Consider the following 22,215-nt stretch of genomic DNA (forward strand, 5'->3'; position numbering starts at 1 on the left):
CCACCACTGGTCCATAAGTTTCATAATGGCCCTATGCCAAGTGCCCACAAGGGTAGGTTTACCCATGTGGGCCCCAGATATGATGCCCACTTTGGGCCCATACCCGCTTGGTACCCATGCATAACCCGTCTCTGGCTCACTCAGGTAAACTCACCCATGGGAGCAATTGGCATGGGTCAATTATGAAACCAGTGGATTATCCAATATAGGGCCCATTTTTCAGCCCATTTACTACTCACATGGGCCCCATGCTGGCTGAGAACTGTTCTTCCCTAACTTAGGCCAGGGTTCAGAATGATCACTATTTGCTGTTTCCAACGCATAAAACATCAAGAAAAAAATTTTTAGAACAAGAAATCAAAGAATAATAACAACAGTGTTAATTCATTTGTTAAAAATGACATCATCAAGGGTTATTCCAAAAACTCAACATGTGGTTTCACTTTATCCCTACATTTTCTTATCAGAAAATTGAGGGCAAAAGCTGAAAAATATCTGACCAACCAGACGGACATCTCAAAGCATGCAAGCTCAGAAAACTCCAGAGCGTCCTGCAGTTTAAAAACATGACTTTAAATAACCATCCCACTGAATAAAATAATGCTGTCATGTTATTCAATGTAAAAAAACAAAACAAATCAAAAAATAAAAAACAAGTGCTTGCAGAAAAGGCAGTTTTCCCCGCAACAGTGGATACCTGCTAAGCTAAATATGGCTGATCCCAGTAGTCGCTCACTAAATTATAATGTTCTGGAGGTCTTACTGAAATGTTGTCTCCATGTAAGACCATACTTAGTACATGCACATGAAAGCATCCAATCAGTCCTCTGTCTTGTCTTCTGATTGTTTAAATGTACAGTCTCTCTTTTGTCACAGTCAACTGAAATCACCACAGGAAAAAAAAAAAACATGAAATCACTTAGATAGCAAAAGAAGCAAGATAAAAAAGAGAGATATGCTCGGACACTCTTTGGACGACTGTTGAACGCTTTCTAATGATCCCGGCTTAAAGCCCTCAGGCTAGGATCCTGAGAAGAATCATCACGCGGATCTGAAATGAGATTAAAACTCCCTGTAGCCCCATTTTATCTCCACTCTCCAATTAGCAAAGAGAAGAATAAAAAAATGGGGGCTCTTTTTTTTACTCAGGAAAAGACATGGATGGCTCTTTGGCACCATACGCTGTTCCAGAGGGGGCCTGCGGACCTGTTAGAGTGCTTTCACTCGTAATATTTCTCCAGGAAACAGAGGAGAAGGAGGAGGCGGCGACGGGGGGGTAGAAATGGCCTGAGGGCTAGAAATGCTTACCGCAGGGTTTTATGAATGCAATCAGCTCCATTAACTAATTAGAAATATTAAAGGGCTTCAAAGTAGTCTGTGATGGAGACAGGAGAGGGGAGTGAGGGAAGGTTGATTTAAAAGCGTCGCATGAAAGACGCTAGCACATTTTCCAAATCTTGCAAAAAGTTTGATAGAGGGAGAGAGAATGGAGGAGAAAAGTGCATGGGTAGCACAACATAAATACAGTCATATATCATTCCTCTGGTTGGATTTCGGACCCACATTGATTGGGTTACAGCGCAGGCCTGCTAGAGTGAGTCATATAATGTGTAAATCATGCACAAGTCGATTGAAATGGTTGGCAGACAGGATGGATATGCAAGCATAGAACAACCAAAATACTTGTTGACTAAAGCACAAAACTGCATTTTATGAGACACAATTTGATGAAATAAGTCGATATAGGAAGCTGCAAAGTGGATACACTCTCTGAACATGCATGCAACAATGCACTTAAATGACCAAATTTGTTGGAATTCTTTGCTAACACAGCTTTGTGTTTGTTAGATTGTGTGTGCGCGCATGCAGTGAGTGTAATGTGTGTCTCCATCACGCTGTCTATTCTGCCAAAAGACTTCTTTCATCTGCTTTTGTGTTTGAAACAACCTGCCCTCCTCCTTCAATTCTCTCCCTCCTTCAGTCCAAACCCCAACCTGCCTCCCCGTTAGCCTTCCTCTCGGAATAAAAGAAAAATCTATCTTTAGAAAGTATAGAGAGCAGTTTTTTTTTTTTTTTTACTTCTTTCATCTTTCTCCATCTCTGGGCGCATTCTTTGGAGGGAAAGGGGGCTCGCTTAATGGGCCCTTCTCCTCGGAGAGATTTTGCTCTCCTCCATTTCTGCCTCTCATTTTCCCTCCTGTGTTTTTTACTGGGAGGATTTGCAATGAAGGCAAGGAGTAGCATAGGAACAAGCGGGTTTTGATAAAAAGGCTGGGGGATTTGAGCATGAACAAAATGATGTGGGGGGGGGGGGCAGCACACAACATAAGATGGTGAGCTGCTGAGAAAGCCAGAAAATAAGTATCACGGTGGTGCCCCCAATTTCACAGACGTGAATATGACTAGAAGTTGATACCATGCTTCTCAAACCAAAAACAAATTAATTATTTTTAGATCATCTGAATAACATTCACATAACTTATTGATTTGCTTTGTGTCCCTGAATGATGTAAGCTAAATGCTTTAGATAAGGGACAAATGGCTTCAACTTGAGGTTGTGACATCAAATAAAGGTCAATAAAAGTTGTTAAGATCATCTCAGTGAACACAATCAACATAAAACAATAGTCAGTGAGTATAAAAAAAATCACATTGTACAACTATTATACATCAGAAGTACACGAAGGCCTACTATAACGTGATTACAAAGAAAGAAAATATATTTAATTCACGACCAGTAAATTACTCAACTTATTTTTTACACTAAGATTCACAGTAAATGTCATAAATTGTCAAAGCCTTCAATAAATCATGATCAAGAAGCAGAAAAGTGCTAAACATTTCAAAATTGTGTCTAACTTAAAAAATGCATCATGTCACCCATTTTTAAGCATCTGCATCAACATAAGGGAAATGTTTTGTTTTTTTTTTTAAAAAAGGGGTTCAACAAATTATTAAGAAAACATCAAGAAACCTGTGTAAGGGTTGTGACAAGAGTGCTGCACTGGAATCAGTCTGTTTCGAGAGATCACGATAAATGAAATGATTGTTCAAAAGAACTGATCCTGGATCAGCGGTTTAATAAAAGGCTTCATAAGTAAGAAGCTCTTTCTCACTGCCTGTGTTTGGTCACACCTGTCAAATAGAAACAAAACTGTGCAGCCCAGTAGGAGCAGAACGATCCATCGATCTGGACCGATATATCGATTTAACAATGCAATTTGATTACTACAAAGTGCATATCTCTTTATCTTACATCTTATCTTTATTTTATATCTTTAGGATACCCCTTTATTTTGAAATTCTGTGGCAGGCAGATAACAGCAGGCAGCCAACAGAAAAATGATGAGGACAATGTCATTTACGTGGGAATAATTCAGCAGTGTGGACATATTTTGGATTTTGGAGAAAATAAGGGTCAACACACAGAGCATGTGATATGTAAACAATGCCACTGTGAAATTAACGACGATGTACCTGCCTGGCCGGGCATCTCACTCTTTTAACTTCTGGCAACAGCATTAGCTGCTTTGTTTTAACAGTGTTAGGATGAAAAATGTGCATTTAACTAAACTTCTCTGTCAGGAGACGCTGTGACTCAAACCATGGTAATTAAAAAAAGGAATAAATAATTCATGTAAATAGTTAAGCTATGAGTAGAGAAAAAGGCTGCTAGCCGGTAGGCTAATTTATGCAGTGTAAAAGAGCAAACAATAGGTGAGAAACAAAAAGCAACAGTTTTGTCTGTGAGCGTTGACAGTTATTATTGCGCTGAACATTTTACTTTTTTAATGATAATGTTATCAATCAATGTTTGATGGCTGTGAGGGAAGTTCTTCTTCAGGGCTTTGAGCCAAATAGCCTTGGTTTTTTTAGGAAAAATCATCATGGACCATTGTTTTGGTTAAAATGAAAAGATTTCTTCTAGAAAGGACTCTGACACTAAAGTCCTGATGGTTAACTCATCCCATGTGCTGTTTTATGTGTGATAATTGAGTCATTTTAAAGTACCCTTTACTGCACCTAACTGGTTAGAAGTAAAATTTCTGTGACGTTTTTATTTTTTTATGGCCAAGAGCAAAACAGAGAGGGGCAGCAGCTTCTCTTGTCATGGATTGTGTTAGATGGTCATATTACATCATATTAAAATTGTGGCAGACTTTGTTCTATTGGCTAATGTCTTATCACTGTCCAAAGAATTTATATAATATCGTGTCATGTTAAAGTTGGTGATTTACACCCCTAGCCTAGTTGACCACATTTTCAGGTCCCCTGGCTGATATGCAGAACATTCTGATTTCTCATAGGATGACACAAAAACGAGTTAATGGATGTAAAAACTTCCACAGACCTCAAAGAAAACTGCATCTTTAGAAAGTCATCACATATGATTTTGCATTTCTTTCATTCACCCAGTGTAATGTGTGCAGGACATACAACAATGTTAAATTTGAACATCAACAGACACAGGCATTGCATTATTTATCATATCAAGGCAAAACTGTATAGAGTCCATTCATACTCCAATCTGACACTGAGGCACTACCTCGTTCTGGAGGTGAAGAGGTAACAGTTTTAAAGCACATCTTAAGAAAGGCATATCAGGATGTAATGAAAAATGCACCCAGGGTAACACGCAATAATTAGCCGTTGAAGTCTTGAAGTGTCCGTGCATATGTGTTTGAGACCTTTGTGTGTTTGGATGCTGAGAGTGTTCTAGGTCTGTGGGATGCGATGTAAGCTGTCTCATCCTATCTTCCCCCCTCTGTGTAAACCAGACAGAGAACAGCGCAACACTGATTCCTCGTTCACAGACCAAAGGAGCCACCTACGGTGGATGTGTAGCCGTCTATCTGTCACGGCTGGACGGACAGCGCTAATTTTCCCCGCACCTCTTCCTTTTCTGTCCTTAATCTGTCTCTGTCACTCTTGCTCTCTCAAAGGCTGGTGGACAAATAAACAGCAGCTTCATTCAGGCCCAGAGAAATAGCCTTCTTTCTTTATATAGCACACATTCTGAATTCAATCTCCCTGTACCTGTGTGTAAATCCCCTTTCTGTCAGACAGGGTATTTGGAGGCAGGCAGTGTCCAAGCTGCAGATCAGAGCAAGGCGGACAGACATATCCTATGCTGACATTTGTAGTAGAGGAAAATGTGCTGTTACAACACTGGCAATGTATATGTTTCGTCCACAGTCTATAGGCTTTCATTTACTTGGTATTCTGATCATTATCCAGGTTTGGGTGCAGCTATAGAAGCCAGTATGCACTTAAGTACATCAAAAATTGGCACTCAGGCCCTCAGCCATCAGAATTGACAAATGAAGTTCTTTCATCTACTCTCGCCAGTGATGGTAAAGTTTAATATCAGGAGTTTGTTCTACTCGTGCCAGCCCAAGAGGAAGTTTAGCAAAGGTGCATTAGATCAGTCATCTACAGCAGGGACTGCAATGTCTCTTCCATGGAGATTTGCATCAGTGAGTAGTGGCATTTATGTTGCTGTTGATCATTTTCACACCCTTTAATTGCTTTATTTAAACAACGAATTCTAATAAAATATCATTCACATGTAGTCCAATTGTTTTCAACACTGGGAATCACAGCTGTCATCTTTCTCCAGTCTGATGGTGAGCATGGGGTCAGGACTAGGCCCAGTACCTAGGTACAGGTGGTTTTGGTCAGGGCTCTGGATCAGATTATAGCTCAGGTTTTGGTTCTGGTAGCAGTTTTGCTGAACTGGATGCTGGCTGTTGTGGTACATCACTGAATGATGATGACTACCGCTGGTCTTCTTTGGCGCCCAGTGGTACCGATGGCAGCACATGGTCACCACCACGGTCACAGTGACCAGCAGCAAGAGGGCAGCGCCTCCCGCCAGCACATAGTACCAGTAGACAGGGACGGGCTTCACCGCCACTGTGTCTACTGTGGGCTCCATCCCAGACATGGCACCCCCTGGAGGGCAGGAGGACACATTACTGGTTGGCACTGTGGACGAGGGAGGCAGGCATGCAGGCCGAATTGGAGACTTACAAGCTGTTAATTGTCTTATTGACCATTCGCTAAACTTATCCCCCCAAAAATGATTTTCAAATCATAGCTTTGCAACTTTAACAAGGTATGACAGGTCTGTCAAGCTTTTGGATTTCTACACAGGCCCTGTCTCCTTGTCATTTATTTGTATATTACAAAAGTACTTTCTTTAGTAAGTATTTCTGGCAGCATAATTGGATCATGTCTGGATTATGTTCAAAAAATGCTTTCTTTGAGGTATAGAAACAGAACTGTAATCTACTGCATCTAGGCTTTAAAAGGAGGTGGTTGCAGAGGATGACAGCATACAAAGTGCAGGATCTGACACCAAAACTTTGTGTCTGCATTTGTGTTTGCCAGACTCCTTTATCTGGTTGGGTTAAGGTCAACAGATGCACTTTGGTTAATGTTAGGAAAGATTGTCATTAGAGTTACATTTTAATAAAAACAGCAAAAAAACAAAACAAAACAAAAACATAATAACAAAGACTATTTTGTCTTATGTTTATGCATCAAATGCACTTTGGTTAAAGCCAAGGAAAGACTGTGATTTAGGTTAAATATTTTGTTAAAAAGATAATAAAAATGCTGTTTTTACTAGGAGCTGATTTATTGACATTTTGCCTGGGACATGCAGCTTTAGCTTTTTAGCAAATTGAGTAGGCATACGTAGCTATCAAGTGCATGTTTAAGACCCCGTCAGAGTTGCTAAGGTTCACATTTCAAAAATAAGTCAGATGGATACATTAAAATGTCAGTTGGGATGGTGTTTTTGATCAACTCATGCAGCTAACATTTGCTTAATTAGCTATCTCGCAACAACTGGTAAAATCTGCCAATTCAGTTGGAAAACCGGATCAAAGCTGACTAGAAATAGGAAGCCTGCACTTGTCTACCTCTGTCTAAAATCAAGAATCTACTGCTTCAAAAATGACTATGATAAGTGGGCTAATAAATCTGCCATTGTTCTCAATGTAAATGGTACAGGCCACATGCCATGCATGAGTTGAAAGCTTGACCAGCCTGGTAAGAGTAACAATAGGGTTGAGGTGAGACTTAGTGAATGGTCAATATCTGCTGCAATGAGCTGCAATATTTTGCCTTCCTAGTATTAGACTGAACATAGTAGGCCTATGTAAGATCTACAGCAGGCAAAAAAACAAACTGTCCGCTGCCAGATCAGATTCACTTTCCCAATATTAACACATCCAGTTGCATACTCTGAGTCTTTGAAAGTTTTCAATCTTCAAAAAAAACAACAACAACACTGATGCATATATGTTCCCATTATGCTGCTTTCACTCATAGTATCAAACGTCACAAGCAGTAGCTGCACATTGACACGCGGAGGCTCATGCCATGCGCTCAGATTCGATCAGAGAATGCAAAGCCTTGATTATGCAGTGACTGGCTGATTTGGACAAAGGGTGGGGAGTGTTAAGTGGTTGTATTTGGTGGGACGCAGCTGCTTTTATCAGGGCAAGATCACGCCGAAGGGAGTCGAGTGGATGGAGAGGGAACGAGAGGGAAATCAGAGCTAAATTACAGAGGTAGAGAGAGGATAAGAGAGAGAGGCATTATTGGAGGAAAGAATGGAGTGAAAAAGAGAAGGGTGGTAGAAAGTGAGGAGAGGGGGTGGGAGGGAGGGGTTAGTGAAGGGAGCGAGCTAATCCTGCCATGATATCTTTAATCCTGCATTAGAGGGTTTGTCTGAAACTTCAATACTCTGTCAACTCACTGTGAAAGAAACCCGCAGAGAGAGAGGTTGTGGAAGAAAGAGAGACAGAGGAAAAGAATGAAAAAAAGAAAGAATGTGAAAGAGAAAAGAAGGAGGAGAAAAAAGAAGAAATAGAGTCCAGGCAAGCAGGAGAGAAGGGAGAAATAATGAAAGGACAGAGGAAGGAGAGGTGCAGAGAAAGACTCAAGGAAACCAGTGAGCTTAATTTTGTCTCTTTTTTTCCTAAAGTTCAGACGTACTCTTTAAGGGTTTAAAATTGGCTTTGATTGTAAAGCTGTGCTTTAAGCAGCCTGCACAGAGAGTCTTCCCACCAGTGGATTAAGACACAGATGATTTCTAGGGCTGCAAAAATTGACCGTTACTTTGCTTTTTTCATCAAAAGGGGAAAGAAAGGGGGAAGATTCTCAAGAGCACTACTATTAAAGTGAGCGAAAAAGTGAGGCTTTCAAGGAACCTTGGTTACTAGAGTTTCTGAATCACTGGCCTATCTTTCCATTCAAGGTCTTATACTACACACATCAACAATCCTGCCTTATCTGAATGACATACTTTGAGAAAGTGGAGTTTCTTGGGAGTCCTCTCCCAGTCAAACTGAAGCTAGCTTTGTGTGCGTGTGTGTGTGTGTGTGTGTGTGTGTGTGTGTGTGTGTGTGTGTGTGTGTGTGTGTGTGTAGCAGTGATAGGTCAGTGTGCCACCAGCCCTCTCCCTCTCCTTACAGAAGCTAAATGCCTCCTTGGTTACCATGGATACCAAAACCCATTGGTGCAGCACACAGGTACACATCACACCACAATGAAACTGCTATTGCACTGTCAACTAAGGATCATGTTATCAGACTTCAGTCAAACATTACACTTTATATTTGATCTTCAGTTCTGATTTTATTTTTATTTTATTATATATTTTTACTTGTTTTTCTCCACTGGATACTTATCATTTTCAAGATGGATGATTATAAGTAGAAAAACAATTAAAATCTAATGATTGTTGTGTTTCCTGATCCCTTTAAGGGTATCTTCACTCTGTCAGGACCAAGTCAGTCACTGCATTCTGAGTCTGTTTAAATCCCCAACTCATAAATCGGCGCCATTTTGTCAGTGATGTTGGTGTCAGACACCAACGCAAAGAGGCTTCTTTTGCGGGGTACAATACAAACCAGGAGGTGGCAGTAATATCGTCACCAACTAAGTACATGCTAAGTCAAACCATGAAAAAAAAAAACATAACCATGTTCTTTTGTTGCCTTCACCTAAGCAAATAGAACAACAAAACAACAACAACAACAAAACAAGCCTATATTGTTAGTGTATTTTGAATGAGAATATATGCATGTAATGAGCATAAACTGTACATTTCCTGTAAAAATGTTTTGGAAAAGACACAATGCATGTTACAAGCGTCAATTGACGCTTCTCCTCCTATTGAATAATCACTTGAATAGAAATTTTAACCCTTCTTTTCACCTACAGGATGTTGGCATAAGAATCCCTTCTGTCCACAACCACAAACCACACACTGATTGCGTAACTATCAACATCAAGACACACGAAAATTAAAAATCAAGTGAAGCATTTATATGTATATTTAAAATAAACTCAGGAGGTCCTCAGTAAAGTTCATCTATATCTGCTCACCCAGAGAGAAACACTTTAATTCTTAGCTCACTTTTCAACAGGCGCTCCAAAGGAGAAATGTAATCCTTCTCAATGGGCTTCAGACTCATGAAAACACATGTATGCTAGAACTGACACTGTTGTCCTGCTGCGAGTCATATGATACCTGCTCAGGACCCAACAGCTGAAGAAACCTGCAAGCATTTCAGGTCAAATAATTAGTGTATGAGTCAGGTGACTGAGTTTCTCAGTTTTACTATTTTTGGGAATGGTATTTTTGTTTTTATTCAACGGATTCGTGTTGAACAAAACTGAGTGCTGTTCGAGTATCTGACAGCATTTAAGGAATGTTTTTGATCTATTCACACACTAGGAACACGTGTATACACACACACACACACACACACACACACACACACACACACACACACACACACACACACACACACACACACACACAAACACAGACACAGACACAGACACAGACACAGACACAGACACTCACACACTGAACTGACTTGATGACGCACAGAGCATCAGTAATGTAGGGGTAAACTACCACAGTTATTGTCTTTTTTAAGCCCCCAGCTGAAAAAACATGCGCCATTGTATCTACAGCGATAAAATGTAACTTAGAAAATAGATATGATCTCAACCATCATTGATCAATGATGTGCACACTGATCGCCAAATGTAAAAACATCTACAAATCATAAAGGTCTTGGCTCAGAGTGGTCAAGAACCTTTTATATGAGATACAACTAAACTAAAGAAATTCAGTGTCACTGAGGCTTCTCAACAATAAAGTGCTCAGAGATTGTTTTTCTGTAGGCCAACTCAGAAGTTTACATGGCTGTGATTTCCTCGTCAATCATCCTATGGAGTTTTTCCACTACATTTTGGATTATTGCACAAAATAAGACCAATGCCAAAAAAACATTTACAATACATAGTATGTTCTGCAAGATAATTTTCACAAATGAGCACTACTTTTAGGATTTGTGATGCCTAAATGTGGTCACAATTGCATGACTTAAAGTCACATCACAGCAATGCTGTCAGCATGATGACATTCTGTAGACTTATTTAGCCACTTGTTATCATCCTTTTTTTAAGACACATAAATGCTTCAAAGTTCACAAGTGGGGTATTTACTGATGTATTTACATCGTAGAACAAAACATGAAAATCTCTTTATCTTGTGTTAACCACAGACCTTATTTCAGACATCTAACCAAAAACCCATTCAAGAAACCCGCTGACTTTGAGATGAGGGAACCAGGATTGCTGAAATGCTTCTTCATTTCCGGGTTTTAGGACTCATTCTTAGAGCACTCTATACCACTGTTTATATTGTTTTGGTCTCTAGACAGAAGCAATCTAGGGTCTTAGGTCTCAGCCCAGACTTTAAAAACAAGCAATCCAGTAGCATAATCTGCCTAACCCCTTTTTGATCTGCTTTTAGACTGGCCTATTTGAAGATGAAGGAGAGAAAAGGGAGAAAAGGAAGTGGAGAGCCCTGCATTTCAATCATGTGGGATCAACAGCTTGTTGGTCAGAGTAACAAAGTGATGAGAGGAAAAAAAATGGAAGAAAAACTGAAGACAAAGGTGAGGAAGGGAATGAAAAAGAATAGGGAGGAGCAAAATGTAGAAAAGCTTAGAAGATAGGAATAAGAAGAAGTAAAGAGATGGAAGAAGAGAGGCTTCTTTTGAATGAAGAGACAGAAAAAGAGAGAGCTTACACAGTGACAGCAAACCAGGATGGGGAAATAAATGAGGAGTGTGTGTGCTGCTGTCTACATTTAGGAAGTAGGGGAATTTCGGCTTAGTTCTTTTGTGATAACCCGAGAAAAACGAATAGATGGAGACAGCTTCAATTTGTCTGAGCAGTTCAACCAAAACGTCAAAATTTCAACCTTCATTCAGGTGTCACCTTTTAAAGCGCTTACTACGAAAAATGGCAAAATTCACTGTGGGTCTGACTCTGCACACTATCATCACACTCACTGTGTTGCCTTCATGTATACCAGTGACAGATCCCACACAACATGGTGCACACCATTTAAGACTTGAAAACATATCAGTCTGTGGGATGTGCAAATACACCCTGATGGTACTCAGTCTGCCAGTGTTGCTTCTGTAGTAAATAATCATGTGGAACTATTTGTTTATGTGGTGGTAAACAGTCATTTTCTCATCGAGGAACATACCAAACTACATAACCAACAGTACCAGCCCAGCATGCAGGGAGTCATGCTGGAACAATGCAGTGGATCCATTCAATCAAGTTTCATCATTGCCACCATCAGTTTCTTAAATGTGGATGAAGTCCACCTACCAAAAAGTATGTACCCCGATTAAGTGCTTAAATTTCAGAATGTGGACATATCATACAAGGAACTTTACGTATCACAAACCATATAGATTTGTTTGGAAATGATGTAAATGCTCAAAGGTTGAGTTTTGGTTTATATTTTTTGCTAAAAGCAACAAACAGTATGTTATGCGCTAACAAGGTTCCTCAGGGTCGGTGCAGTGCTGCGAGCTTAGCAACAAGCAGAAGCACAGACATTTGGCACAGGAAGTACAAACTGAAACAGGAAGTAGGACTTACTGGTTATGCCAGGAGTTAAAGCAGGGAAAGGCTCTGGAAAAAAGAGAGAAAAAAGAGGTGTTATTGATGATGGTTAGCGGCTGATAATTGTGATTAAGCATTGGAGAGATAAGGAACAGCCTGAACCACTGTGATTTGGTGATTAAAGTTTAGATGACTCATACTCGGTATGCGTTTGCAAATTAAATCTCCTGTTCACTGAAGCTACTCTTGGACAGGACTTGATTTTAATAATAATTGGATTTTAATAATTCTAGTTGAAAGGGAGCCTATTATGGTTTTCTTTATTTTTTGTCATATATAGTATAATGATATAATGTCAAGTTTCATTTTTTTCTCTTCTTTGGCAACAAGCAGTAATCAGCTCATGATTTCTTTATATGATCATCCTCTCCAGGCATGTTTACATTATGTAGCATACACTGCTACATGAAGCTACATGCTAATGTCAGAGAATCATGCAATCTAGGCTGCCAGTGTTACAAATGTTTCCCTGATTTTGGATCATATCACTGTCATTTCACAGTTGAAAGGAGGCTAAAGTCATTCCCAGGCTGCAAGAAAACTGCTACATGTAGCTACATGCTAACATCTGGGACATGCCCAGTTGTGTTTAGAGGCTTTATTGATCATTTCTTTTTGTTAGAAAGTGCTGCTATTCTCTGTGACACTCATTTCCTCGCTGCCATGATGGCGCACAGACACTAAGATGCAGAAGGCCAGTAAATGCTGACCAATCAGAGCAGACTGGGATTTTTCGAGGGGGGCTTAAAGATAAAGGCACCAAGATTGATTGTCTCAAATGGAGGGTCAATACAGGTGGCGCAGACAGTGTGAAGAAAAAAAAGTATTGACCATTGACCATTAAAACATGTTCTGTTAGAAACTTTAAATAGAAGTATGAACCTGAAAATGATTAAAATAGGTCCCTTTTGAGTTTTTATGATTAGTTTCAATGTAAAATTGGTGCTTACGTCATTATATCAGAGGACAGGAAGCACACATTAGCCTCTACAGGCCTTGGTGTCACTCTGTAAAGAATGAGCTAAATTATAAGAAGAAAAATATGAGCCATGATTAATACATATTTGTCTTGATATGAGTTTAATTAAATATATTTCTGTTTTTCAGTAGATCTTTCCAACATGAAATACAGCGCCAAATCTATCATCTGTGGAATTTGTTCAGTCTCAGTGTACTGTGGCATATTTCCATGATTACATCGACATGGTACAACTATAATTCTCATGATTGTTAACAGGAATGCATTTCAATACAGCTGAATCTCAAAAAATTGCGGGACGCTGCACTTTTTGCAAAGGCACTTGTTACTCCTTTTCGAGAAAATCAATAAAGATTTGTCCAAGTACCGAGATGATATAAGAGTCTAAAGGCCCATAAATCTTCCTGGATGACATTCATTTTAATGAAAATAATGAGAGGAAGACAAAAGAGTGGGTTGACAGGGTTGGAAACCAGGAAGTGTGTCCTCCCTGAATGTCTTTATCTCTTTATGTGTCTTGTTTCTGACTCTTTCTTGTTTTTGCTTTGTCAATCTCTGTCTCTCCTTCCTGTGATTTTTCTTTTCCTGATTGTATAGACAAGGTGTTAATCTCATCAGACATGTTGGAGAAAAGAATCGGTAGATGGCAGATGGGGGTTAGAAGAGTGAGGGAGGGGTTAAAAAAAAGGGAAATAAAGGAATGGGAAGGAAGGGTGGAGGTAAGTTAAAGGGTCATGGGAACGGGGACTGAAATTTACTGCTGTTTATTATTTGCCAGAGGATACGACATCTATTATGAAAGCGAGAGGGAGAGACATGACGGGAAAAAAATAGAAACACAGAAGAAAAATAAGAGAGAATGGCAGCAAAAGTAAAGAAGCTACAGCAGTGTGTTCAGAGAAGATGTAAGAAGAAAAAAATCATTTATAGGCAGTGACACATTCCTAAAAGGGGTACAGAAGTGATTTAGTACTGAACTTCCATAAAGTAGGGGGACTTGTGAGAGACAAATGAAAATAGGAATAGTCAAAATCAAACAGCCAACAGATTCTGACTATTTGTTCCTAGACTTAGTCAGATAAAAATGTTGGATCCTACATTTCCTACAATGCATTTTTTTTCCAGTAGGGCCCTGACACACCAAGCAGCTGGTTCACCATCAGTCAAAGTTGGACCATTGGTGAGCGTAGTTTTGTGCTGCATCCAGCCCTTTTTTTCAGCCTATTAGGCATGTTGATTCAGCATTGTAGACGACAGATGAATAAAATCAGTCAGTGAATAAAATCTCTCTGGCAGTTCAGCTCAGCGCACGCAGAAGAGAACCAGAAGTGAGTAAAGTATACAAAAGTCTAAATTAAAAGAGGGAGTTCAACCAAAACAAATTTGACATATAAGGTAAAAAAATGATTTTAGCCATTGTGCTCTTTAGCAGAAACTGTTCCTAACTGTTTGTCTTACTGTTTGCTACTGCACAGTAAATATGCTTTGTTTGTTCAACATCTGGTTGCGTTTTTAATGTACCAACTGGCTTCTTGAATCCGTCCTGTCTGTCTTCCAGTTTTGCTTTTGAATGTTAAATACAAACTAACTCCACCACCTGCTGGTATGGACAATTATTTCCTCTAATGCAGATTGTACGTGCTAGACAGACAGCTAGTTGGCTGCTGTCTTTGCTGTGTGTTCATGAGCAAAATTTTGGCTGAGACACAGACGAAATGAGGCGACGCAGTTGGCCTTGGTTAACTAGATTTTTAATGTCGTTTGGTGTGTCTGGGCCTTTAGACCCTTCCTGCCTGGTAAAAGCCCAAAGTGACATAAACTTTTTCCAACTTCATAAAGCTCCTCTAGAGCCAGGCTTTGTAAAAATCAGTAGAATTCCCATTTAAGAACTCTACACTCAGTAAAACAAACCATCAGCCCCCACTGCGTTTTTATTGTGTTGGATATAGAATTTAAATGAAAAAGGGGTTGGATGGAGATGAGACATACTTTATATAGACATTATACATTAATGTGTGTGAATGTTTGCGTGTGTGCTTATATATGTGCTTACATCAGGCTAACCACTGCTGTCGTTCTGTGCCGACAGCAGCTACATTAAATGATAACAAAATTCACATTATTTTCCATGACAGAGAGGACAAACTGTGTGTGTATGTGGGTGGAAATGATGTTTGTTTAACAAGGAAATGTAAAGGATTTAAAAACCTAATCCCTTGTCTAGTCCGTGTGTTTCAGGTAAGTTGGCATTTTTTCTGTTACAGTTATCAAATCTTTCATAATTGAAGTCAGTCATTATTAGTTGTAGTCTCGTTTGCCAGCTTGTGTCTGTGTTTTCTAAGAGAGACAGACAAACAGATGGAGTCTCTCAAGCATTTTATTCACAGAACATGCACAAGTGCACTTTTTTTTTCCCTCGGTCCTTTATGACCCACTGACGGCTCAGACTGAATGGAAGACAAGGTTCGGCACAGAGAGAGAATGAGAGAGAGTTGGAAAGAAAGCGCGAAAGGAATTATAAAACATTGGGGTGGTATAGGAAAAGACTGTAGGAGATAGAGTGAGGGAGATATGAAAGATAGATTAGAATCCATGCCCGACGGCCGTTTGTGGCCTACTTTCTCTTTTTTTTTTTCTTTATATATTTTCGTGTGTGTGTGTGTATGTCTATGTGTGTAAACGAGAAACATTATGAGTTTATTCCCTTCTCTCTCGCTCAACCATCTCTGGTGAAAACATGGTATAAGCAGTTTGGTGAGAAGGAGTAAGAGAATCAGACAGATAGATAGTTGGACTGACAGGCTATGGGACTTACGTGTACACTGCTCCAGCTCGATGCTGTTGCTCATGTGGATGTTATCTATTCTGATGTGGCCTCTGGTCGGGTGGTCGAAAAAGCCCTCAAACACCACCTGGATGACGGAAGAAGAGATAGAGAATACAAAAGGCTCTTATTTATTACATAAAGCAGTAAATGAACTGTTACTACGTAGTGGTCAGTTAAAGGTGGGTAAACTAATGTTGGGCTATGTCTACAGAATTGGTATATGATGACATCCAAAGTAAAACATCAATGACATCTTTTTTTGGGTGTTGGGATGCTGATCAGCTATTGAAACCTGGAAAAACTCAGTTTATGCATTGTGGGAGAACAGTTGTCAGGTCAGTAGACAAAACTGAGCGTGTGTAAGTCATTAATAACTTTCTGACCCGTCTACCAGAACCCGTGATTTTCATATACCAGTTAATTTAAAACCCTTTCATGCAAAGTTGTATTCGTTTCAAAGGCACTGCATGGCCTTGCACCAGACTACAGCTCAGAGATGCTTTTGTTTTATGAACCTGGAAGGCCCTTCAGATCCTCCGACTTTTCTTTTTTAACTGTTCCACAGAGTGGCACTAAAACATCTGGTGACTTTGCTTTTAGCCATTATGCTCCAAAGAACTGAGAGGAGCTGAGAGGAGCTGGAAATATGATACTTTTAAACTAACAGACTATCTTTCTAGTCTTGCATTTAAATATCATCTTACAATCACATTTTTATGGTTTTTGCCTATTTTATTTGTTAAAATCTATTTTTTAAGATCCATTTTTGCCATTTTCCTATGTTCTTGCTTTTGTTTCTTCAATCAAACTGTAAAGCACTTTGAATTGCATTTGTTTGAAAGGTGCTATATAAATACAATTTGACTGTTTGACTGATACAGTGGACATATATTTAAAAGCCATTTTCTGTTATATGCATGGATTTTGACTCTCTACACTACAGTGGACCTGAGTGTGTAATGCCATGCACTGCCACCCGTTGGCCAGGTGTTGTAGAGCAACACAAATCTCCCAAAACCAAGATGGCTAATAGATGGTAAGAAATTCTATGCAGCTCAGGCATATCTTGTTAATCCTTCCATAGTAGGGGACCCTTGCAGCTAAATTAAATTACATGTTAAAATGACTGAGCATTGAATTTTTTTTGTATCACTTCCACTACAGACTGTGTGTCTCTGTCCCTGGTCATGTGCAGCAAATATTAACAGTAGCACAGTAATGGTAAATGGCTGTATCTCCATTCAAAAACAACACTTACCTGATACTCCTTGGGGCTTTGGGGCAGGACGGTTCGGCCCTCCCTCCAGTGAGGCCCCTGGTCTCCTTTCAAAGCCCATAACAGCGTCTCCTCCTGGTCGCTGTCCCTCAGCAGGACCCTCAGGCTCCCCTGCGCCTCCCCCTGGAGCTGGTAGTAGAAGAGCAGGCAGAGCGGGCCTCGCTCCGGCCCCACCTCTGGACTTAGCAGCCGGGCTCGCTTACGCTGGGTGTGGGCACCTGCATCCAGGTGGAGGTAGTTCCCTGAGAAATCTGATGTAAAGGAGCAGACAACAACATGGCAGATGCTCCATTATTGTATTGTAAGACCAGTGATGTATTTCAGATTAATGACGTGTAACAAATGTTAAATTAGTGGCCTCGACTCATTACCACTCCTTTTAGCACAGGGATGAAAAAAAGCCACAAATGTATTTTTTTCAGTGCTATTTGCATTTTTATTCATTTAATAGGTTTCCATTTTAATGAGTTTCATGATTTGTGACAGTGTGGTGAAACAGGCACGATGTTCAAGTAAGATGTAGTAATGCATTGGAACGTGGTTGTTTAAGGCGTTTAGGGCATTACCACCATCATTTGGTGGTATGAGGCTTATACCGCAAATGAGGCTGCCATTTCATCGTGGACGCTAATGGCTATGGATACAAATGAACACACACACACACACACACACACACACACACACACACACACACACACACACACACACACACACGCACACACAAACACACATGCATACACATAACCATGCTAAACAGCCCTAATCACTCTGAATGCTGACACCTCGTTCTGTTGCCCTCCCCGTTTTTGCTACTTAGTCAGCACAGCCATCATACCAAGTCAAAATGCATGTTTAGTGTGTGTGTCTGTGTGTGTGTGTGTGTGTGTGTGTGCTTCGCCTACACACACTCTATCAGTTTTTTAAATCTAATTCACTTCCTTTTTCTCCTCTTGGCTCAAAGAATTGATGGGTAAAGATGGTAAAAGGAAGGAAGGGGTGAGCGAGTGTGAGAGAAAGGCAGTGCTGCAATGTTTTTGCCCATCCCAAACAGGACCATAATCATTAGCCTGCTGCTGTGTTTTGCTGTTTGTCTAGTTTGTCTATTATGGCCGGAGAGTAAAAGCTTTGCTGGAGCTGCAAATAGTCTTTTTATCGACAGACAGACGCTATGTGTGACACCTCGTAAGGAGTGAGAGAAAAGAAGAGGGAGGAGACAAGAGGCAAAAGAAAAATCTATCTATCTATCTATCTATCTATTTATCTATCTATCTATCTATCTATCTATCTATCTATCTATCTATCTATCTATCTATCTATCTATCTATCTATCTATCTATCTATCTATCTATCTATCTATCTATCTATCTATCTATCTATCTATCTATCCCTCTGTTTTCCCTCCCTGCATGAAAACACTCGACAGATTGCGCAGCACATCACACTTAATGAATAATGGATTTGGGTTGAGGTAACTCTGTTTCTTCACTCGGAGGCAATGAAAGAGGGGACCTCAATTACCGTTGCTCATTAAGTACAGTTAGAGAAAGTTGCAGTGTTTTTCTGTTTCTCCTCGTTTGATCTTGGTGAGCGTACAAAGGGAGGGAATTAATTAACAACTCTCCATGGGAGGGATAGGCAGGGATGTAGAATTGGCTCTGAGGGAGGGAGGGAGATGTGTGTATGCCAGAGTGTGTGTCTGTGTGTGCGTCGCTGTCTATTTGCCTGAGTGTTTGTGGGTAACTTTGTTTATGTTTGAATCTGCATGCGTGTGTGTGAGTTCATCTGTCAGTCAGTGTGTGTGTGTATGTGTCTTGTGAGTAAGCATGAATGTTATTGTTTTGTTCTTATGTCAATATGTGCTGCATCAATTTGCGCTCAAATGTTGAGATACATTACGTGTATGCATCTTCACTTCGACACAAGGCTGAACGGCTGAAATGAGTGCATAGTGAACTTTGTTACAATGTCAACTCTTGTTTTCATTTGAGAAAAGTGCACTTGATAAAGCATGAGTGGGCAATTTCTTTTTATATGCAACACACTCATTTCTCACATTCCTCATCACCACAAAAAATGCAAATGGCATCTAGTAGTTCGATCATTTATGCAAAATGAGCTGCCTTCATGGTCGCACAGCATTCATTTTAAATGACATTGAGAAGGCATCCTGCCTCAAGCTTTCAGTTTTTCTTATAGTCACATATGTATTACCACAGCCCTGATTGGTTTAACATACACAAAGTTCTCTAGATGTTCAGTTCACAGTGAAGTTTTAACAACAGCATTCACACCAGCCTAAAGGATCTGAAGCACCGGCAAATAAATTGCATGTATCAATTTGGATGTGAAAGCATCCTTGTATTCTATAAATGGACTGGATCATTGTTGTGAATTATACCATTATTCAGCCCAAATCTTTGAAATCTTTGCTTCAGTTTATCTGTATTAACTCAAAGTGACACCATCAGGTATTATACTGTCTTTTTTTTTCTTCCAACCCTCCCTCATTCTCGTTTCCTCTCCTTATCAATAACTAAAACCACTTCCAACAACGAGCTTTGTGAAGGGTTTCTTTCGATGAAAATCTCCACAGGGTACAGAATTGCAGTCTTGCCCTATCTGAGATCAAAAGAATAACTTATGCGCTCTGTTCTGGGTCTGATTTTCTCTTTTAAAACCCTAAAAGGGCTTTCAATGACAAGGGTTGGGGATTTGATTTGCATATCGAGACAGCTTCCAGACAGGGTGCCGTGCTAATGTTGCTGTAGAACAAGACTTAATGTCATGTTGCTGTCTAACACGGAGACAGGGACGTTGCTATGTCAATTACACACACTCAGACACACGCGTTCATCACGCGCAGCAGCCTTGTGTGATGTAGAGCCTTGCCTTATGTCATGGCCCTGTCTGTTTATAAAGGAGCTGCTCAGTCAACCATAAACCGGATGGCTTCAACAGATACGGAGAAAACCTTGGTGAATGGCAAGGTCGTGTGTGTGTGTGAGGGGAAACTAACCCACACACCTTGAGTGTTTAATACACGGGCAGTCCCACCTTGAGCAGTCTGTATAAGTTTGTGTGTGTGTGTGAGTGTGTGTGTGTGTGTGTGTGTGTGTGTGTGTGTGTGTGTGTGGGGGGGGCTCAGGGGAGCTGAAGAGCCAAGGCAGCACTTCTGTCAAAGCCATCATCAGACTTATCAGACCGCTCTGGGCGATGTGTGTGCTCCTTATGGGTGTGTAAGTACAGTAAGTACGTGCGTGTGCGTGTGTGTGTGTGAGGGAGAGAGGGAGACGTGGGGAAGTACGTGAGGCAGTGAATGTGTGTGATGGATAAAACAGTCTTGGTTATCCTCCTGCTGTCTTATTAAAGACGGACAGATGTGGAAAAACAGCAAGTACTACTGAGGGAGACGGGAGAGAGAGAGGTCTGTGAGGAGAGAAAGAGGCGATCACAGAGTTGGAGTGAGAGGGAAGAAGGTGAAAAGGGACTTTGAAAACACTGATAATATATACTGTACTATGAGCTAGAACTGAAAACAAGGTGGATGACTAATGGAAAAAGGAGTTAATCCCCAAGAACAGACAGAGGGAAGTTGTGGATTAAAAGGAGGCTGAAAAAGTAGAAAAGAAGAACAGAGAAAACAGATAACAAAGAAGCAAACTAGGTTAGGGAAAGTGAGACTGTTAAACCTAACATTTTTTTTAAACTCCAATTAAGTCGTCGTACACTCTTTTAACAGATCAGAGTGAAATCCTTGCATCATAGTTGCTGTCAGTGGTTCCTCCCAGCGCTGGGATCTGTGATATTCCACCACAGGACGACCACTTTGCTCTTAATTAGCTACAGAAGTCTTCAAACATCCCAAAGTGACGCTGCTTTCTTTTCTGTGTTTATAAAGTGAGAAATGCCTTGAAATGAAAGATGCCCAAAAAGATGAGAATTGAACGCAGCTCTAATGGGCACACAAAGTTTTTAGAAAGTTTGAATGTTTCACTCAGAATTTTAGTATGGGTTTGAAGGGTTTAACTGTTGGTGAGTCAGTGACTGAGCTTCAATAGAGAAGATTGTACAGTGTTTGTGTGTGTGTGTGTGTGTGTGTGTGTGTGTGTGTGTGTGTGTGTGTGTGTGTGAAACTGGATACTTGTAAGGATTCCTATTTAGGAAAACAAAAAGAATGAGAAAAATGAATACCTGTTTCCTTTTTATAAAAAAGAATCTGTCATTTGGTACAAAAACAATATAATTTGGATTAGTATTAGTATTTACTTACAACAGTGCTTAAAAGCAGCAGAGGTGTGGACTTGACTCACACTGACATGAACTCAAGTCAGACTTGAGCCTAAAATTTTATGACTTTAGACCTGACAAAATCAAATAAGACTAGTCATGGACTTAAACATCAATGACTTGTGACTTTAGCTAAACTTGAGAGTTTTGACCTTAAAACAATTGATACATTCCGCAAGCCCAAAGAATAAAAAGTATGTTATTTACAAAGTGGGCCACAAACTTAATTTCCCTTCATTTCTTGATTCAACTAACTTTAAGGCTATTCATGCCCAGCAAGTCGACACTAAACTCCCTAGATGTTTGAACCAATTTCACAGAATCCAATCAAGTTGCAGAAGAGAACCGTGAAGAACTAATGTGATGTTATTGAGCGCCAGTTGGAAAAAATGATACCAAAGATCATTTTGTTCACATACAAAAAAAAAAAGAATTGCAGTATGCAAAACATGCTGGTCATAAATTACAGACGGAGATGCAAACAGTTTTCAACTTCATTTGACATTTGAAGTGAGCCAATGTTCAGCTAATGTTACTACACTTTTGGTAAAAATGACATTACATTCAGTGAAGACCAACTTGTTTGTGCCTTGAAACTCAAACTAACAAACGTGAAACTTTACTTTGGACTTGCCTGTCTTGGGGCTTGAGTGCCTAGACCTGAGACTTACTTGTGAATTGCAAGACAATGACTTGGTCCCACCTCTGCTAAACAGTTCAACAACTGATCAGACAACCTACAAAATGTGGTGTAAGCACAAAACTGCTGCAGGACAAATGAGAGTTATTGGTGACATATGCCAACTAGTGGTTTCCTACTGG

The 22,215-nt window shown here is 40.1% G+C and overlaps 1 protein-coding gene across 3 annotated transcripts in view; it reads right to left on the reverse strand.

Moving 5' to 3' along the window:
• LOC121949453 (neuropilin-2-like) overlaps positions 1-22,215 on the reverse strand; it is a 124,564-nt gene that overhangs the window by 8,785 nt on the left and 93,564 nt on the right. The window contains exons 14-17 of one of the 3 annotated variants that reach the window (XM_042495144.2): positions 17,089-17,357; positions 15,819-15,915; positions 12,001-12,033; positions 1-5,955 (exon numbers count right to left, since the gene is read on the reverse strand). The exon at positions 1-5,955 is cut by the window's left edge and continues 1,749 nt beyond it. In XM_042495144.2, coding sequence (XP_042351078.1) covers positions 5,585-5,955; positions 12,001-12,033; positions 15,819-15,915; positions 17,089-17,357 — 770 coding nt within the window. In that variant the 3' untranslated portion in view covers positions 1-5,584. The remainder of the gene's footprint in view (positions 5,956-12,000; positions 12,034-15,818; positions 15,916-17,088; positions 17,358-22,215) is intronic. The other 2 variants (XM_042495143.2, XM_042495145.2) reach the window with 2 other exon arrangements.

Source organism: Plectropomus leopardus, chromosome 10 (genome assembly GCF_026936395.1).
Source record: "Plectropomus leopardus strain MGB_pleo_1.0 chromosome 10, ASM2693639v1, whole genome shotgun sequence".
NCBI lineage: Eukaryota > Metazoa > Chordata > Actinopteri > Perciformes > Serranidae > Plectropomus > Plectropomus leopardus.